This window comes from Notolepis coatsorum (genome assembly GCF_963971535.1).
Source record: "Notolepis coatsorum genome assembly, chromosome: 4".
Classification (NCBI taxonomy): domain Eukaryota; kingdom Metazoa; phylum Chordata; class Actinopteri; order Aulopiformes; family Paralepididae; genus Notolepis; species Notolepis coatsorum.
In genome coordinates, this window is record NC_140168.1 from 94872938 (window position 1) to 94894086 (window position 21149).

Below are 21149 nucleotides of genomic sequence, written 5' to 3' on the forward strand. Positions count from 1 at the left end.
TGCTGTCTGACTGTGAGTATAGAGTGTAGAGACCTATACTGTCTGACTGTGATTATAGAGTGTAGAGACCTACTGTCTGACTGTGATTATAGAGTGTAGAGACCTGCTGTCTGACTGTGATTATAGAGTGTAGAGACCTACTGTCTGACTGTGATTATAGAGTGTAGACACCTACTGTCTGACTGTGATTATAGAGTGTAGAGACCTGCTGTCTGACTGTGATTATAGAGTGTAGAGACCTACTGTCTGACTGTGATAATAGAGTGTAGAGACCTGCTGTCTGACTGTGATTATAGAGTGTAGAGACCTACTGTCTGACTGTGATTATAGAGTGTAGAGACCTACTGTCTGACTGTGATTATAGAGTGTAGAGACCTACTGTCTGACTGTGATTATAGAGTGTAGAGACCTACTGTCTGACTGTGATTATAGAGTGTAGAGACCTGCTGTCTGACTGTGATTATATAGTGTAGAGACCTGCTGTCTGACTGTGATTATAGAGTGTAGAGACCTACTGTCTGACTGTGATTATAGAGTGTAGAGACCTACTGTCTGACTGTGATTATAGAGTGTAGAGACCTACTGTCTGACTGTGATTATAGAGTGTAGAGACCTACTGTCTGACTGTGATTATAGAGTGTAGAGACCTACTGTCTGACTGTGATTATAGAGTGTAGAGACCTACTGTCTGACTGTGATTATAGAGTGTAGAGACCTACTGTCTGACTGTGATTATAGAGTGTAGAGACCTACTGTCTGACTGATTATATAGTGTAGAGACCTACTGTCTGACTGTGATTATAGAGCAGGGGTGGGCAATTATTTTTCCCAGGGGGCCGAATGAGCAACTGAAAATATGTTGGGGGGCCGGGCCAAAATTCCAAACTCAATTATGCATAATATACATTTTATTTCTATATAAAAAGCAGTAAATGGCATTGTTTTGACTCCTGGTAAGAGTGTATGTTATTATTTGGCAATTAAAAGGTGAGGTTAGCTTTAAAAAATATCATTTATTCAAATAGAATTTATTTCCAAAATGATAAACAAAATGTGAAACATTAATAACAAAGGGCATTTTGAGTTTCATATACTATTGAAACAAGGATTTTCTTAGCTTTCTAAAGACATCACATCATCTTATAGCAAAAATAAACAAGACATGTCACTGAACTGTGTAAAGAAAAGTGTCCCAGTTTTGTAGCCTTTTTTACTTTACATGCCTATATTAAACATTTAATGTTTTCAGAACTGTGCAAAAAAAAGAAAAAAAAATATCAAGTGTCCCATTTCACTTGTTATATTTCCACATTTTAGTGTTCTTCAGTTCTTTTTTTTTCATTCAGTGTGAGAAATCCAGTCTCTGTTGAGCTTTAACAAGTCCATCAAAGTCAGGTTGCATGTCTGAGGTGGAGATGCGAAGCACAGCTGCCAGATGTTCATCAGTGAGAGAGGATCTGTACCTGGACTTGGTAAACGTCATGACTGAGAATGTCTGTTCACATATGTAGGTGGATCCAAAGAGAACCAACATCTTCTGAGCATCTCTCCTAAGCGTATATTGTGCGTGTGAACGTTGACATGAAAAGAAAAAAGTAAGAAAAAAAAGAAAATATTAAAAAAATATATTTTTTTTATATTTTTTTATTTTTTTTAATTATCATGTAATCTTTCGCGGGCCGGTCAGAATCATCCCGCGGGCCGTATCCGGCCCGCGGGCCGTACAATGCCCAGGTCTGTTATAGAGTGTAGAGACCTACTGTCTGACTGTGATTATAGAGTGTAGACACCTACTGTCTGACTGTGATTATAGAGTGTAGACACCTACTGTCTGACTGTGATTATAGAGTGTAGAGAGAACACCTAGTGTCTGACTGTGATTATAGAGTGTAGACACCTACTGTCTGACTGTGATTATAGAGTGTAGAGAGAACATCTACTGTCTGACTGTGATTATAGAGTTTAGAGAGAACACCTACTGTCTGACTGTGATTATAGAGTGTAGACACCTACTGTCTGACTGTGATTATAGAGTGTAGACACCTACTGTCTGACTGTGATTATAGAGTGTAGACACCTACTGTCTGACTGTGATTATAGAGTGTAGAGAGAACACCTACTGTCTGACTGTGATTATAGAGTGTAGAGAGAACACCTACTGTCTGACTGTGATTATAGAGTAGTAGTTTAGACGGAGCCTACATTTGATTTATTTTGAAAATACAAAAAAGTGGGAGGAGCATCGTTCTTTCTTTCACACACACACACACACACAGACACAAAACTGATTAAAAAGCTTTGGTACAATAAAAAAAATAGGCACCTCTTGCTTTTGGAAGACGTAAAAATAGCACCTTGATGGCGAAAATGATTGGTCAGCGTTGTTGTAGCCAATAAAATTATGTACATTTTCACTCAAAGGTTTATTACGGAAGTTTATAATGGAAATGGTTGGCATACATATTTTGTGTTTTAAGTCAATTATGGCACAGTATTTGATCAACTTTCACCTTTTTACACTTGGAAATATTGATAAATGAGACCCATTGACCTGATGGTGTTTAACACTTCCGGCGCCAACAGCAGAGGGCGCTGATGGCCCTTCAGCGCCAGTGCTTTATGCAATGTAGGATAGGACTTATTTGCTAGTGCTTAAAATATATCAAATATAATAGCAATAGATCTAAATAACACAGTGATCGTCAGTGAGTTGCTTCCAGTCAACATGCACGAAACAGATACTTTTTTCATACATACATTTCCGTTTTATACCGTGATGAATATGAATATATTTCTAGAGCGTTCTGTCTCATCTCAATAAACTCCAGCAAATCGAGCTTCAATGTATTTCGTTAGAAATCGTGCCATTTGTCGCTTGATTTATGAATCGTTTTCAAATAAACGCTAGATTATCGATATTATATGTGTCATCATGGGCGAACAGAAGCGGGGTCTGAAAAATCGCTTCTCCGTACTTTGGTCGGCGCGAACCTCACACACACACAAACACACACACACACACACACACGCTCCGATGGCGGTGAAAGGAACATCTGATTAACCCAAGATTCGTAACATAAAGTCCTTACCTGTGGGGCGGCGTGGCTCAGGGGTAGAGCGGGTCGTCCAATGATCGAAGGGTTGGTGGTTCGAATCCCGCTCAAGCCCATGTTCATCCCACTGCCGTTGTGTCCTTGGGCAAGACACTTAACCTACTTGCCTCGTATGAATGTGAATGCATGTGAATGAATGTTGGTGGTGGTCGGAGGGGCCGTAGGCGATGATTATTCGCCACGCTTCCGTGAGTCTCTGGCTGCAATTGTAGCTTACCACCACCGGTATGACTGTGTATGAACGAATAATGGACTCTGTAAGCGCTCTGGGGTCTCTGTGGTGTCATGAAGAACGCTATATAAATCCAATACATTATTATTATTATTACCTCACATCTGATGTCCTGCAAAAAGATTAATCCAATTCCTGATCGTCATTCCAAATATTGATCGTGTTTATTGATCCAACGTTATATATCCAAAACACATCATCCACGCTGCTCCCCAGTCAATGTGTTATAACGATACTGCATGCCCGAGAAGGAAAACCTGGACCGGACTTCTTAGATTGATGCACAGGGGGCAGCCAGAGGGATTCCAATGATGTGCAATACCAGCCGGGAGGCATTAGGAGGCGGTATTTGCCCTTTGCGAGCTCAGACCCATTCCCAATGATAACGTCAGGCTGGATGGATTAAAAATGAATGGATATAGCGAATAAAAGAAATATCGATTAAAACCTGGGATTTCTCGGGTTTGGCCTCCAAGGCCGTCGATCATTAACATTGATTTTAATTCACTTGCAATGGCTCAAAGGGTGCAGTGGATTGATTTTCGATCAGTCTGTCACTGAAAAACAGCAAGGAAAGGACGCTGACACTCAGTCAGCTCTGGCTGCATTGTGAGAAGGAGACTTCATGTCTCTGCACCTGTGTTCTAGTTAGTCTTCTGCCTCCACTGGGAAGCTCGCATCTGACCAGAAATTACATTTGACTAAGATTAGTAAAATAATACATTTTACTTACATTTACATTTAGTCATTTAGCTGACGCTTTTATCCAAAGCGACTTACAAGTTCTGTATGACAAGCCATCAGGAAGGGCACAACTCTATCAGCTGAGTAACAATGTTCATCAAAGTGTTGAGTGCTACAGTGTAGGTTAGTTTATTAGGACAAGTGCATGACAGTATGGTTAGTTAGGGTTAGATTTTTATTTTAATTTTTTTTTATTCAGATAATGGTTGAAGAAGTTTCTTCTGTAATGGGAAAGAAAGATGACAGAGTGAAGGATGAGGTTCTCGATTCAGCATTTGGAATGGGTGGGGGTTGGGAGAAGGAGCTGCGGATGTTCTCCACTTTTTCCTCAAAGAAGATCGCAAAGTCTTCGGCAGAGAAAGATGAGGGAGGGGGGGGTGGGGGGGGAGTGAGGAGGGAGCACATGGTAGCATGCAGTTTGCGAAGATTCTTGGCAGAGGCCTCGATCCTATGGTGAAAGAAAGAAGCTTTGGCATTAGTAATGGTTTTGGAGAATGTTAACAAGAGGTTGTGATATGTGTCGATGTCAGCAGTGAGGCGTGACTTTCTATACTTCCTTTCAGCTGCTCTCAGGACCTGTCTTTGTTCTCTCACTGGATCTGTCAGCCATGGACTGGGTGGGGAACGGCGGGCAGGTTTCTCAACGAGGGGACAGAGCTTGTCGAAGGAGGTTGCAAGGGCTGAGAGGAGGGTGGAGGTTGCCATCTCTGTGGAGAGAGCAGAGAAGGTGTCACTCAAAGGTAGAGCGGACAGTATGTCAGAGGAGAGGGTGGAGGGGGATAGGGAGGGCAGGTTGCGTCTGAGTGAGACGGTTTGAGTTGGGGTGAAGACCTTTCGGTTAAGCATGAGAGTTAGTGAGAAGGATATGAAGGAATGGTCAGATACATGTAGGGGAGTTACCGTGGTGTTAATGATGCTGGAGTTACGGGAAAATATGAGATCCAAGGAGTTGCCTGCTTTGTGGGTGGGAGGCATGGCAGTGGGAGTCAGGTCAAATGATTGTAGGAGGGAGACTACTATGACTGACTGAGATGAGTCAGGCAGGTTGAAGTCGCCCAATAGAAGGAGAGGGGTACCATCTTCCGGTAAGGAGCTTAGAAGCATGTCCAGCTCATCTGTGAAGTGATCGAGCGGACCTGGAGGGCGGTAGAGTGTAACAATGGTGAGATTGAAAGGATTAGAGACAGATACTGCATGCTATTCAAAAGAGGAGAGTGACAGTGCTGGGAGGGGTGTTAAGTTTGTAGTCCATGAAGGAGATGTCATGAGGCCAGTGCCTCCACCCCGTCTGGAAGGTCGAGGTGTGTGAGTGAAGTTATAGTTTGTAGATAATGCTGCAGGTGTTGATGAGTTATTGGGGGTTATCCAGGTCTCAGTTAGAGCCAGGAGCTGCAGATTTTGACTATGGGCGTAGGCAGTAATGAAGTCAGCTTTCTTGACTGCTGATTGACAATTCCATAAGCCTCCCCATACTGTGACAGGTGTATTAGTGGCTGTAGGAGGGTAGGATAGATTAGCCGGGTTGCTAGCAAACTGCCGTGGGTGGGTTGAATCTGTTCTGGAGGAGTAGATTGTGGATATGAGACACATTGTGGTGTCAAGAGTGGCAGGGAGGAAGTAGAGAAATAGCAGAGTGGGAGGGAAAGGGAGATTTTTCAGAGTGGAGTGAAAGATAGGACTAGGGTGTACTTAGCACTAGGTGGATCGGTGGATCCCTCTTCGGATAACTCCAGGAAAACTCCTCTTTGTCCCTCTTCGTTTCTCGACGCTTCGCTGACGCTAAGCCAGCGAGATCATTCAACATAAATATAGAATGATGTGTGTTCTCAATTCAATTCAATTCAATTAAAATGGGCTTTATTGACATGGGAAACATACGTTTACATTACCAAAGCCAAACAAAACAAGACAATCAAACAGAGAAATCAGAAGTAATCAGTACAGTACAGAAGTAATTTTTTTGTGTGATTGACAGATTTCTCTCTCTCTCTCTCTCTCTCTCTCTCTCTCTCTCTCTCTCTCTCTCTCTCTCTCTCTCTCTCTCTCTCTCTCTCTTCCTCCCCCCCCCCCCCCCACAGCCAGTGAGAACTGTCATGACTTCCACCCCATGTTCTTCACTCACGACCGCTCCTTCGAGGAGAGTTTCTGTGCCTGCATCCAGCTGCTCAACAAGACCTGGAAGGAGATGAGGGCCACGAGCGAAGACTTCAACAAGGTGTGTGTGTGTTCAAGTTGGTTTCAAGTTAGTTTATTAGTTGTCACAATAAAATACATGTACTTTATGGTGAAATGCTTGGTTCTGTATGAGCCCCTGAAAGTGTGCTTCATACAGTAAAAAAAAAGTAAGTAAAAAAGTAAGTAAAAGAGGAATATACAATACAATATACAATCTAAAGTACAGCCTAAGTACAATCTAAGTACAGTGAGTAAAAGTGAGTAAACAGTGAGGTACAAATGCAGGTACAAATGCAGACATAATAAGAGAAACCCAATGGAAAAACATGCACAACAACAGATCGCTGACGAAGACGGGCAGGAGCACTTGGATTGGTCCCCGGGCGCGGTACCTCGCCGACCCCCTGTTTGCTCCCGGCTGCCCTTGGGGGGAAGGACGACGGGGTGGGTCAAGCGCAGAGCTCAAGCGGATCGCCCACCCTCAAAAAACCAGTGCATGTGTGTGTGTGTTCCTGTGTGTGTGTGTGCCGCCCATCACTGCATGTCGTTGCATGCCGAATAAAGACTTCTGAGTTAAGTCCTGCATTATTATTATTATATTATCCCCTTGGGGAAATTCAGGTATCATAGCAGCATGGGGGAGGGGGGGTGGTAGGTACATGGTGATAGTAGAAGACATGATACAGGCCATAAAATTATAGTACAGTAGAAAAGTAAAGGTAAAAATAGGCAGCATAAACAGTATAACAATATAATTAACTGAGTATGCGCATATGAGCAAGTAGGCCGTGTAAATCAAGATCTGTCTCCTGGGCTATCTCTCACAATAACTGTTGTGGCCTTTTGCAAATCCTTACAAATATACTGTACATATACTGTATATATATTGTATGCAGGCCTTCTGTGCTTATCTCTGCTGCTGATCTCTCCTGCTGATCTCTGCTGCTGATCTCTCCTGCTGATCTCTCCTGCTGATCTCTCCTGCTGATCTCTCCTGCTGATCTCTCCTGCTGATTTCTCCTGCTGATCTCTCCTGCTGATCTCTCCTGCTGATCTCTCCTGCGCTCCTTTGCCGTTGCAATTTAATTTCCCCCGCGGGGACGATGAAGTAATTCTTATCTAATGGTGTCTTATATAAGATAAGATAATTCCTTTATTGATCCCCTTGGTGAAATTCAGGCATCATAGCAGCGTGGGGGGGGGGGGGGGGGTACAGGTAGTAGAAGACATGATACAGGTCGTGAAACGATCGTACAGTGGAGAAGTCAAATTAAAATAGAATAAAAAATAGGCAGTGTGTAAACAATATAACAATATAATTAACTCTGAGCAAGTAGGCAGTGTAAAAAGGTCAAGGTGCAATATGAGGGTATGTATGCCCTCTCTAATTATATTTGCCATACAATAAATATAGTTACAATATATATATATATATATATATATATATATATATATATATATATATATATATATATATAATCAAATCTAATATATGATCAAAAAATTCTAAATAAAATGCTAAATATATGCTCTGATGAAGTAGTATACAGTATTCCAGGGTTTGCACAAGGTCCTTGCAGTGCAACATTAATCCATATACAGTCTGTAGACATGGATTTATGACATGATGTAATTTTGGGAAAGTGCTAGAATTCTTTAAAAACAGCCAATTTTTTAACAAGGTGCTTAAAAAGTCATTTCAATTCAAATCAACCATTCGCATTGAATGTTTTGTTCATCCATGATCAAATTGTTCTGAATCAAGAAATAGTTATTTTTTGGTTCTGTTTTAATATAATCTGACGAGTCGCTGTCTCGTGCGCTCCAATAGCTTTTCCTCATTTCTTCACGTGTGTGATGCTCTAGCTCAGTGGTTCTCAAACTTTTTACACCAAGTACCACCTAAGAACGTAGCTGGCTCTCCAAGTACCACCATATGACTGGCGTTAAAATACAGTCTATTCAGCTATGCGCAGTTCACGCAGGAGGCAAATGTATTCCTAATAGCATTATTTATTGTTAACTTTTGTCAGCCGCAGCCACAATGTACAAAGGGTAGCACTAAAACTAGCAAACGCTTCCACACAACTCATACAATGCAAGGGGCATTGAGAACATAATAACTAACATTCTCACATAGCAAGTGAGAAAATTAAGAACAACTGCATTTCAGCAAATGTACTTAATTCTCTCTCTCTCTCTCTCTCTCTCTCTCTCTCTCTCTCTCACACAGCAAGCGATTGTCCATCATTCTCTCTCTCTCACACACACACACACACACACACACACACACACACACACACACACACACACACACACACACACACACACACACACACACACACAATTATTTTGTTACAAAAACTTAATTTCTTCCATTCTGGTGCAGGAATCTTTGAATGTTTACCCTTTAAATGCCAGTTTGTGTGATGGCATCACAAATTATTGTTAAAAAAAATATATATTTTCAATATATCAAATGCAAAGTAAATTTTTCTGGGGGGGATTGTTACAGGCTAGGCATGTGTCAATGATTAGCAGCAACACAGATTTTGATGGATTTTTTGTAATGTCAGATTTTTTATCTGACATTACAAAAAATCTAAAAATAAATGGTTATGATCAGGGCTGAAGTTGAATTAAAGATTTATGACTGTTTAGACTGCATTACTCTCTGTCACAGTGATCTCCTGGTTGTTCCCCACTTAGGTTATCTAACTATCACGCCACCGCAACCAGAAACACTGGCCTGGCCTGCTTCTAAGTTCAGTGGCCTGACTGCAAAAAGATTTTTTACTAGATGTTTACTGTTAATGCGTGTGTGTCTAATTTGATGTTATGTTTAAAAAAAATATAAAAAAAAAAAAAAATAGTAAAAAGAAAAAGAAAAAAAATTGCTTTTTTGTAAATGTTTTCAAGTACCACCAGCAGTACCACCAAGTACCACTAGTGGTACGCGTACCACAGTTTGAGAACCACTGCTCTAGCTTGCTCTAGCTGGCAAGCAGGCCAAGAAGATGCTTAAAAAACAGCATTTAAAAGTGAATTGTATCCTTCGAGTGACACCCTTGAAAATTAAAAATAGTGCTTGAAAAAGTACTTAAAAGTCCTTGAATTTCATTTTGCAATGTCTGTGGGAACCCTGGCCAGGAGGGAGGATTGTTGTTATTTATTTGTTGTGATGCCGTGCTGCTGGAGGTGTGACATCATCTCTTTATGTAGTCAGGGTTGAACAGATGAAACTGAACCACATGTTCAACATAGTAAATGGTACAGCCCCAAGCTATCTGAAGTCTCAGATCAATATGGTCCATACGCAGCATGGACACAATACCAGGGCCAGTGTTCGCTCTTGTAAGGTGCCGCGGGTAAAGTCTATGGCTCAGAGCTCATTTTTCTACACCGGTATCTCGATGTGGAACAGCCTTCCACTTAGGATAAAACTGTCAGGATCTAGAGGAATATTTTAAGGTCAGGTTCGCTCATATCTCTGGGGTAAAGTGGCCGGATAGCTGTCAGGTCATACTTGGATTGTTGTTTTAATGATGGTATAAGAAATGCGCTATTTTATGGTATTTGGTCAAGATGTTATTGACTTGTTTTTAGATATGTAGAATATGGATTTGTTGTATTGGATTTTTGCTTTGTTTGATATGTTATTTGTGTATTAAGTCCTTTGGTCAGAACATCGGGGACCAGGCTGGAAATAAGTGTTGTCACTTTAGCATGTCATCCCTTGGATTTGTTGCGTCTTTGGATCCATAAATAAAATCAATCAATCAATTGCGAGTCAAGCTACACAATAGAAGTTGCTGTGAGACGTCTTTTTTATTTATTTATGCGAGCAACGATTAGATTAGCCGGCACTTGGTTTCCTATGTGTTTGGATTCTAGACTGCGGATAAAAACAAGTCTCCTGATTTTCATAAAAGGGATGCGTGTCTTTTTACATGAATATTAATGGGAATATAAAACATGTGTTGTTCTTGTAACGCCCACGTAACCTTATTTATCTTAGAGTCTATGAATGAAGAGTCAAGTTCAGAAACTATTTGTTGCCTCGGCTGTTGAAGAAATGGGATAGACCCGGAGACGATGCGTCTGTTGATGGTTGTTATCGTCATAGGAACGTTGCACCTCACCTGGTAACATCAGCCCTCTGGCCCCTCCCCCCTGGGGGCTACCTGGTAACATCAGCCCTCTGGCCCCTCCCCCCTGGGGGCTACCTGGTAACATCAGCCCTCTGGCCCCTCCCCCCTGGGGGCTACCTGGTAACATCAGCCCTCTGGCCCCTCCCCCCTGGGAGCTGCCTGTGACTCATAATGTTAATTACATGCCAAGAATGTCTTGGTAATCGATATAAATCCACATTTTCTATTATCAGATTCACTCTCTCCTATTTAGTTGATTGAAACAACTCAAAAGCGCCAATACAGCAGGAAGGGTTACTTGGGGAAGAATTTTTTGCACTCATTATCATAACTCATCATAGCTCAGTCTTTCCAACTGGCGTGGGTTTATAGAACACTCTGGTACGATGATAAATCAAGTCGGCGTACACTGTAAAAGGGCCTCCGTTGTTTATCATCAGGACTTGTTGGTGAAAGACTGTATATCTATCATCCTCTCCACATACTTTTAGAGTGCATCACTTTGCTTCTCCCGTCATAAATAAAGCTTTACTCCGAGATGGAATAAGTGACATCGTCGCGTCTCTGTGTCTCGTGTTGCCCGTAGGGCACAAAGAAAGGTTTGGCTCCAAAGTGAGATATGCACCGTTTGGGAAGGGTAATGTTTATTGTTCATAACTGGAATATATGTGTTTCTTGATACTGTGTCACATGGAATATATGTGTTTCTAGATACTCTGTCACCTGGAATATATGTGTTTCTAGATACTCTGTCACCTGGAATATATGTGTTTCTAGATACTCTGTCACATGGAATATATGTGTTTCTAGATACTGTCACCTGGAATATATGTGTTTCTAGATACTGTGTCACATGGAATATATGTGTTTCTAGATACTGTCACCTGGAATATATGTGTTTCTAGATACTGTGTCACCTGGAATATATGTGTTTGTGTCACATGGAATATATGTGTTTCTAGATACTGTGTCACCTGGAATATATGTGTTTCTAGATACTGTGTCACATGGAATATATGTGTTTCTAGATACTGTGTCACATGGAATATATGTGTTTCTAGATACTGTGTCACATGGAATATATGTGTTTCTAGATACTGTGTCACATGGAATATATGTGTTTCTAGATACTGTGTCACCTGGAATATATGTGTTTCTAGATACTGTGTCACATGGAATATATGTGCTTCTAGATACTGTGTCACATGGAATATATGTGTTTCTAGATACTGTCACCTGGAATATATGTGCTTCTAGATACTGTGTCACATGGAATATATGTGCTTCTAGATACTGTGTCACATGGAATATATGTGCTTCTAGATACTGTGTCACATGGAATATATGTGTTTCTAGATACTCTGTCACATGGAATATATGTGTTTCTAGATACTGTGTCACATGGAATATATGTGTTTCTAGATACTGTGTCACATGGAATATATGTGTTTCTAGATACTGTGTCACATGGAATATATGTTTCTAGATACTGTGTCACATGGAATATATGTGTTTCTAGATACTGTGTCACGTGGAATATATGTGTTTCTAGATACTCTCACATGGAATATATGTGTTTCTAGACACTGTCAGATAGGGGTGGGGGAAAAAATCGATACGTAGTAGTATCGCGATACTTTGCGTGGCGATACTGTATCGATACAGGGACGCCAAGTATCGATATTTAAAAGTATCTTTACGCCTGGCCCTTTACACCTGGCTCTTTACACCTGGCTCTTTACACCTGGCTCTTTACGGCTGGCTCTTTACACCTGGCTCTTTACACCTGGCTCTTTACACCTGGCTCTTTACGCCTGGCTCTTTACACCTGGCTCTTTACACCTGGCTCTTTACACCTGGCTCTTTACGCCTGGCTCTTTACACCTGGCTCTTTACACCTGGCTCTTTACACCTGGCTCTTTACACCTGGCTCTTTACGCCTGGCTCTTTACACCTGGCTCTTTACACCTGGCTCTTTACACCTGGCTCTTTACACCTGGCTCTTTACACCTGGCTCTTTACACCTGGCTCTTTACACCTGGCTCTTTACACCTGGCTCTTTACACCTGGCTCTTTACACCTGGCTCTTTACACCTGTCTCTTTACACCTGGCTCTTTACACCTGGCTCTTTACACCTGGCTCTTTACGGCTGGCTCTTTACACATGGCTCTTTACACCTGGCTCTTTACACCTGGCTCTTTACACCTGGCTCTTTACACCTGGCTCTTTTTTTTTTTTTTTTTTTTTTTTATTATTGCAAAACAAAAAATTATTAAAAGTCAGTACTCAACACACAATGCATAATGAAACTTTCAGTAAAGGTGGTTAAAATATATGCAAGTACAGAAACAGGATAAAACAAAAATAGTCTATAATAACATTTTAACCGTATACAGTGTATATCCAGCGAAATTACAATTATATAAATGTTAGTATATAATATACCCCTAATACCTATTTTCTAAAACCCTACACACATATGCTCCAGCTCAAACCCCCCCCTCCCGGACCCCCTCTTGGATAGTACCTCCATTATCCCTCACTCCTAACCAGACCCTACCATTATAAGCTAGCTTTTATTCTCTCCACCACTTCTAACCACATTGACATTTTGGATTCATTGAGCCCCAGAATTCTTGCTGTAGATATTTCTTGATATATCACATCGAGATATGTAAGAAACCACACTTTTCGGCAAATTTTCTCCGGTTGAAACCAACGTGATGCGATCAGTTTTTTAGCTACTGTGATACCCGATAAAATCAATCTTTTTAGTTGTGGATTCACTGCAAACTCAAAAACATCATTCAATAGTAATACCGCGGGGTGTACAGGTATATTCCAAAATACGAGTATTGATAATTGTTGGGACACATCTTTCCAGAATGCCTTAACTGGTGGGCAGTCCCAATACATGTGCATAAATGTTCCTTCGTCCCCATTTGTACATTGGGAGCATTTGGAGTCTTGTATAAGCCCCATTTTGCACAGCCTTATAGGAGTCAAGTATGTCCTGTGAATATAGTTCAGATTGATTTGTTGATGATCCGGGTTTCTTGATGTAAGTCGGACATTTGCCCAGGCTCCTTGCCAATCAAAGTCATATTCTAGGTCTGGTATATCCCTCCTCCAGACAGTGTCTAGTTGAAGGGTTTCATACGAGGACGTTAGTAATTGATAATAAAAACCTGATACAAAACCTCCCAATGTGTCTCTTTCATAGAAAAATTTGTGGTATCTGTGGTGTTCAATTGGTATGAGTAATGGAACACCGTGAGATCTCATACAAAGTCGTAACTGTATGTAAAAAAGCCATGTGGACTCGGTGAGGTTAAACTTTATGCATATTTCGACATAACTACAGAGGCCCTTGTTATTAAAAATATCCCCTAATGAGTGTATGCCTTTCTCTTCCCATATAGGGAATCTTATAGGTCGTTTTCCCATTAAGAGTGCATTGTTATTGAATATGGGAGTGTGATTATGCCATTCTTGAGGGTTAGGATATTTCTTTTGTGTTTCCCGCCATGTTCTGATTGCATGGGTAATTATTGGGCCAAATTCTCGCTCACAATGCTTGATTGAAAGTTTAGTGTGTGCTATGTCTTTCAGTCTCTGTGGGGCTACTATGTTTTCTTCTAATTCTCTCCAAGATACCAAAGCTTGGGGGTCAAACCATATCTTCAATGGTCTTAATGTGAAGGCCTTAAAATATTGTAAAAAATCTGGGACTGCCATGCCACCGTCTGCTTTATTTCTCTGTGCGGTGGATCTTTTTATGCGAGGTGGTTTGTTATTCCAAATAAATTTGTATGTGTTTTCCAGTAGCCCTCTGGAGGAGGTAACGGAAGCATTGAGCTGAAGAAATTGATTCTTGGTAATACATCCATCTTAACTATTGATACCCTTGCCTGTACTGAGTTTTTAAGTTTTGCCCACCTGTCCAGGTCGTCTTTGATTTTGTTCTGTATTTTTGTGTAATTGTGCTTCACCGTTTGTCTTATGGTGGGAAATATTTCCACACCCAAGCATCTGAAATGTTTGACCATGGGTATCGCACCTGGGAGGGTTGTGTCTTTTTTTGCACTGGTGTTAAGAGGAAGAAAAGCCGACTTAGGCCAATTTATTTTAAATCCCGATAAATCACCAAAGTTTTCTATCAACTTGAGTATATGCGGCAATGTGTTGTTGGGGTTTTGCATGAACAATATTACGTCGTCCGCATATAAACTAATTTTATGATGTGTGCCCTTGATTACTATTGGTTCTATGTGTTGGGATTGTCTTATAAATTGTGCTAAAGGTTCTAATGATAGATCGAATAGTCCGGGACTAAGAGGGCAACCCTGTCTGGCTGAGCGTGATACCGGAAAGATATCGGAGATGAATGTGCCTGTTGTAATCCTGGCCGATGGGTCCTTGTATAGTACTTTAATCATATCAATGAATCCTTTTCCTAACCCCATCCTTTCTAATACTGCCCATAGAAACGACCATTCCAACCTGTCAAATGCTTTCATAGCATCCAGGGATAGTATCGCCTTAGGTGTGGTGTCCTCTTTGTCTGCATCTAGTACGTGCAGTATTCGCCTTATGTTATCATTGATCAGGCGACCTTTTATGAAGCCTGTTTGGTCCGGATGAACTAAAGACGTCATATGCTTTTGCAATCTGATGGCTAATATCTTAGAGTACAGTTTGACATCGGTTCCGAGGAGGCTTAAAGGACGGTAACTACCGCACTCAGTGGGGTCTTTGTCTTTTTTGTGAAGAACTGAAATGAGTGCGGTATTTTGGTGTTTATGGAAGCTTCCCTCTTTGACTGAGTATAAGATCATATTTAGTAATAAGGGTCCAAATATGTCCCAGCAAGAAATGTACATTTCTGATGGGATACCGTCAATTCCCGGAGCCTTGCCGTTTTTTATTCCGGATATGGCCTTCTTGAGTTCTTCTAATGTGATCGGTACTTCTAACTGTTTAGCGTCGCCCTCCGTAAGTTTAGGGAGAGTAATTTGATTAAGATATGTGTCTAATTTGTCTTGATCAAAGGTCGTTTCTGAATTATATAAATCGGAGTAGAATTCTTTGAATGTATCGTTTATTATTTTGGGTTCTGTTACTAGAGCTTGTTGTTTCCTAATGGCAGTTATATCTGCAAATTTTGCATTAATTCTTAGTCGCATGGCTAATAGGTGACTAGGTTTAGAGCCTTGGAAGTACTGCTGTTGTCTTGTGCTGCGTATTTGCAATTCCGATTTTTGTCTGTATATTGCTTTGATCTCTGTCTTTAGAATGTTAACCTGGTTTTCTAGTCTAGTAGAGTTGTTGTATTTTAAAGAATTAAAAAGCGTTGAGTAAAGCGTTTCCATTTCAGATAGTTTTGTGTTTTGATTTTTGCGCAATATGGAGGAAAATCTATCCGAGAAATCCTTGATCATAGTCTTTACCGACATCCATAATATTCTGGGATCTTGCACCGAGTTAGCATTATCCCGTAGGAATATTGTGAGAGCTTCTTTAATTTGTGTAATGAATTCATTGTTGTTAAGCAGCATAGAATTAAAACGCCATCTTGGGGCCCGGGAAGATAGTGTACCAAATGTTGCTTTCAGGATTAAGTAGCAGTGATCTGATAGCGCATTGGGTGTAATTTCCACTTCATATTTATCAAATATTCTCGGGGATGCAAAGACGTAATCAATTCTGGATAGTGTGTTGTGTCTCGTCGAACGACAGGAGTACTTGCGGGTCATGGGGTTAAGTGAACGCCATAAATCAGTTACCCCTGTTGATTTCGACCAATCTTTTAATGCTTTAGATGAATTTTTTTGTTCGCTGGAAAAGGTAAGGTAAGTTTTGTCTATCCTTGGGTTCCAAATGGCATTAAAATCCGCACCTATTATATATGAGTACTCGGGATGGTTTAACATTTCTCCGGTTAGTGAAGTGAAGAAACCCACTTCGTACAAATTTGGGGCATATACCGCTGCCAATGCAATTTTCCTGTTATTGTGTATAATCCTTGCTATAGTTATGCGCCCCTCAGCATCCGACCATACCCCTTTCAATTCGATATTTAATTTGCGTCTGACGACTATGGCTACCCCTCTAGTTCTCGTAACAAAAGAAGAGTGACTAATATTATGGTATATGTTATCCGCTAACGTATTTATGTCTTCCTCTAAAATGTGCGTTTCGCTTAATAGAGCCACGTCCACATGTTCTTTTTTCATCAGTGTGAGCACGCTTTTGCGTTTGTGTTGTTTGTTTATCCCACCGGTGTTCCATACCATTATATTCAAACTAGCCATAATCTATGCTTGTTTTTGTGTAGTTTTTGGTAATGCTTCTGGAGTGTGAAGCTACAATAGATGTACATCCAATTAATGAGGTCCCGTTGAGAGCTGAGCTTAAAAACATATATATATACAAATAAAAATCCCCTATTTTCCCCTCACCCAGAAAGTCGTACAGGCCTGTGTTCCAAGAACACATCCTCCGCGATTGACTTTCTCCCATAGTCCACCGGATTGCCCAAACTGAGCATTGTAATCTTAATCTTCCTATGCTAATTGCCATAGGATCTAACATTTCCATTCTATTGCAATAGAATGTCGCTTTTGGTCTTGCACCTTCCCTTACTGTAATGAAGTATTGTGATAAATGACAGAAAAAATAAAATAAAAAATAAAAAAAGAGAATAAACTTTCATCGACATATTCATTTGAACCCTCTACTTACGTGTGGAAAAAAGGAAAAAAGGAAAAGATTGTAGAGCAATATTGACACCTTAATGTGAAGAACATTGGAAAAGAACAATGTGAGTTAAAATATATTTTAAAAAATATAGAGTAATGAGAAGAAAAAATTAAATAAAATAAAAATCAATGGAAAGATATAGATAAGGAATGAGAGATAGAATAATTATCAACGTGGAGAAGCCACTAGAACCAAATTAACAGATTAGATAAGATAGAAAAGCAGCGCCTTTTAGAGCTTCAATGTTCCTTCAATGGAGTGATTACTTAAATTGTTAGAATAACCTTGTAGTGTTCATACGATTAAGTGTGGTTAAGGACTGATTGAACTTCATTTAATTTATTATCTGCTATGTGTATACACACCGGATGTTTATTGTTAGAGTTGTAGGCTTCGTTGTCATGGTGCCTTATATTCTAGAAGGTTGTAGAGTATACTAGTGCCTAGACTATTTTATGTTCCAGAATAATCTAAGAGACCCAGGGCATTTGAGCGATAAACACAGAATATTCCAGATAGATCTTTTTGCAATGATATGTATTTGTCTCCTCAGAGACCAGAGACTGAAATTATAATGTATTATGAATCGTATTATACACAGTACACATTGTTATAGACGGCTTGCATATCGTCTGCTACCTTGATGAACACAATAAAGTCATTCTAACACTGGTATACATTGAGAAAGAGGCTTATCTGTTTCCGGCATTTTCGTCCTGCCTTGGGTTATTTGCTCCATTTCGATTCAGAAAATCCTCAGCTTCGATAGGTGTGTATATACCTGACCTGCGACCGTCACTGCCCAAGAATGATAACAGCGCCGGGTATGATAGCCTTGGCTTGTAACCGGCTTTGAACAGCTTTTGCATCACATCCTTGTATGGTAGACGTCGGATGATGGCATCTTTGCTCAAATCTTCGTAGATAAATATTGGTTTACCACCATAATTCAGATTCCCACGATGGTTGCGAGCAAATTTGATGATGTCATCCCTTGTTGTAGTCTTCCGCAGGGTGACAATGATGACTCTTGGCCCGTTGATTCTTTGTCCCCGAGAACCGATTCTGTAAACTTGGTCCACTTCTGGTACTGTGTTTGGATCGATGTTACCCAAAATCGTTGATAACACTGTTGGAAAGTTGGGATCTTCGCAGTTTACTGCTTCATCAAGCCCTACAATGCGGATGTTATTCCGCCTGTGGTAGCGTTGGGTTTCTAGTAGCCTCTCCGTCGCTTCGTTTTTAAGCCCTTGTATTTCCCTCCGATATTCTTCTTTCACTCTTTCCATCTCTTTTCCCATCTCTGTCATGCCACCTTCGTTCGCCTTGACTGCCTGTGTAATTTCTGTCACCGTATTCTCCACTGTCGTGATTCGCATGGACTGTAAAGCGACCGCTCTCATAACCTCTTCGAATTTAGTATCGATGTGTTCAACGTGTGCTTTGGAAGCGACCATCTGTTCTTTTACGTGTGCTTTGAAAGCGACCATCTGTTCTTTTATCAGGATAGTCAGAGAGTTGAAGTCGGGTTGTGTAATTGAACTGCTTGTGTCAGTTGATGTTATTGGAGCAGTGAGGGATCCGATGGATGTTTTTGCTATTATCTTCTCAAAATCGCCTGCTTTTTCCTTCACGGTACTTTTTTCTGATGTTCCTGTTATGTTGTCATCTATTGTCTCCATCTCGGGGCCAGTTGTCCTTGGTCCCTGTGTATTCTCCTCTATATTCCCCGCGTCGGGGCTTGTCACCAACGGATCTGCCACAGCGTCGCCTGTCACTTTCCTTGAACGTGTTTCAATCGGCGCCGTTAGAATTGCTGTGTCTTGTTTCCTTCCACCCTTTCTCTTATCCTTATCCATGTTGTCTTTTGATATAGTTAGTAGAGGGTCTTATCAATACATACGATGTGGTCTAATCTCTTTTGGTATTGTCCAAATAAGGTTTTTAAAACGAAATTAACGATAACGGGAGCGGAGCTGTAACCAATTGCGTGCGCTACATATTGCAGCTAAACCGGAAGTCAACACCTGGCTCTTTACGGCTGGCTCTTTACGGCTGGCTCTTTACACCTGTCTCTTTACACCTGGCTCTTTACACCTGGCTCTTTACACCTGGCTCTTTACGGCTGGCTCTTTACACATGGCTCTTTACACCTGGCTCTTTACACCTGGCTCTTTACACCTGGCTCTTTACACCTGGCTCTTTACGGCTGGCTCTTTACACCTGGCTCTTTACGGCTGGCTCTTTACACCTGGCTCTTTACACCTGGCTCTTTACACCTGGCTCTTTACGGCTGGCTCTTTACACCTGGCTCTTTACACCTGGCTCTTTACGGCTGGCTCTTTACACCTGGCTCTTTACGGCTGGCTCTTTACGGCTGGCTCTTTACACCTGGCTCTTTACGGCTGGCTCTTTACGGCTGGCTCTTTACACCTGGCTCTTTACGGCTGACACACAAATGTCAGAATCAGAAAGTTATTTTATTGCCAAGTAGTTTTCACATACAAGGAATTTGCTTTGGTCGTTTTCAGCGCGACATTAGCAGACATAACGGACAGATAATAAAATAAAAAGGTGGAATAAAATGGAATATGAACTAAATTAAATAGAAGCACAATAGAATATAGAGTATAATTCTAAGTATGTGTAAATGTATGCGTGTATAAGACGCAGGCACGCGTGTGTAGGCACACTGTGGCCTACACACCCAATATATCTTACACACACACACACACTGTACAGACACACACACTGTACACACACACACGCACACACACACACACACACACACACACACACTGTACACACACACACAGACCGCTCCCGCCATACATCAATACCTTGTGTCAAGCCTGTCAGATGCTTTGTGAAGGAGATCAAATGGGGAACAGATGGAAGCAGGGAAGTGAAGAGGTGCAATAGAGAGAAGATGAAACATCAGGGTGTTTTGTCAGCTCAGAGCAATGGTTGGTGACGTGTGTGTGTGTGTGCGTACATTGTGTTTGTGTGTACGTGTGTACATTGTATTTGTGTGTGTGTGTGTACATTGTGTGTGGGTGTGTGCGTACATTGTGTTTGTGTGTACGTGTGTTTGTACATTGTGTGTGTCTGTGCATTGTGTGTGTGTGTGTGTGTGTGTGTGTGTGTGTGTCTGTACAGTGTGTGTCTGTACAGTGTGTGTGTGTTTCTGTGTTCAGTGTGTGTTTCTGTGTACAGTGTGTGTATGTCTGTGTACAGTGTGTGTGTGTGTGTGTGTCTGTACAGTGTGTGTGTGTGTGTGTGTGTGTGTGTGTGTGTGTGTGTGTGTGTGTGTGTGTGTGTGTGTGTGTGTGTGTGTGTGTGTGTGTGTGTGTGTGTGTGTGTGTGTGTGTGTGTGTGTGTGTGTGTGTGTGTGTGTGTGTGTGTGTGTGTGTGTGTGTGTGTGAAGGAGGCAGGTCCGATGCTCCAACCATCGAGGGCAAAACCGTTTCCCCTGTTTCCATAGCAACCCCCGTCCTATTACCGCCGCTGCACTGGCTCTGGCTACGCTTTGGCAAAAGATGGAGCCATCTTAACGTGTGGTGTGTGTGTGTGTGTGTGAGTGTGTGTGTGTGTGTCCTCTTCTCTCTGTGTCTGTTCGTGGCTGTGTGTGTACATGTTAGTGTGTCTAGGACTGAGGCTGTGTATCGGTAGCACTGCCCGGCGAGTCTTTATCTGCTCCCAGAGCTCCTGTTCTCCTCCCCGCGCGGCATAAAGGAACCTCCATCTCCGCTCAGCCAGTCACACTCCCTCCTCCTCCTCCTCCTCCTCCTCCTCCTCCTCCTCTCACCCCTCCCCCCTCTAAACCGCTCTCTTCATTCTCTCTCTCCCACACACACACACACACACACACACACACACACACACACACACACAGATATCCGCCGACCATGTGATCCCCCCCGAGCCGACGCACGATTGGTTGCTCTGATCGTGGCGTGTGTCCAATCAGG

The 21149-nt window shown here is 41.5% G+C and overlaps 1 protein-coding gene across 1 annotated transcript in view; it reads left to right on the plus strand.

The window, feature by feature from the left end:
* Window positions 1–21149, plus strand: part of elmo1 (engulfment and cell motility 1 (ced-12 homolog, C. elegans)) — a gene marked incomplete at its 5' end in the record, with an annotated part of 180901 nt that overhangs the window by 104041 nt on the left and 55711 nt on the right. Inside the window, one exon of the mRNA XM_084312036.1 lies at window positions 6168–6304. Within this exon, the coding sequence (XP_084168162.1) occupies window positions 6168–6304 (137 nt within the window). The remainder of the gene's footprint in view (window positions 1–6167; window positions 6305–21149) is intronic.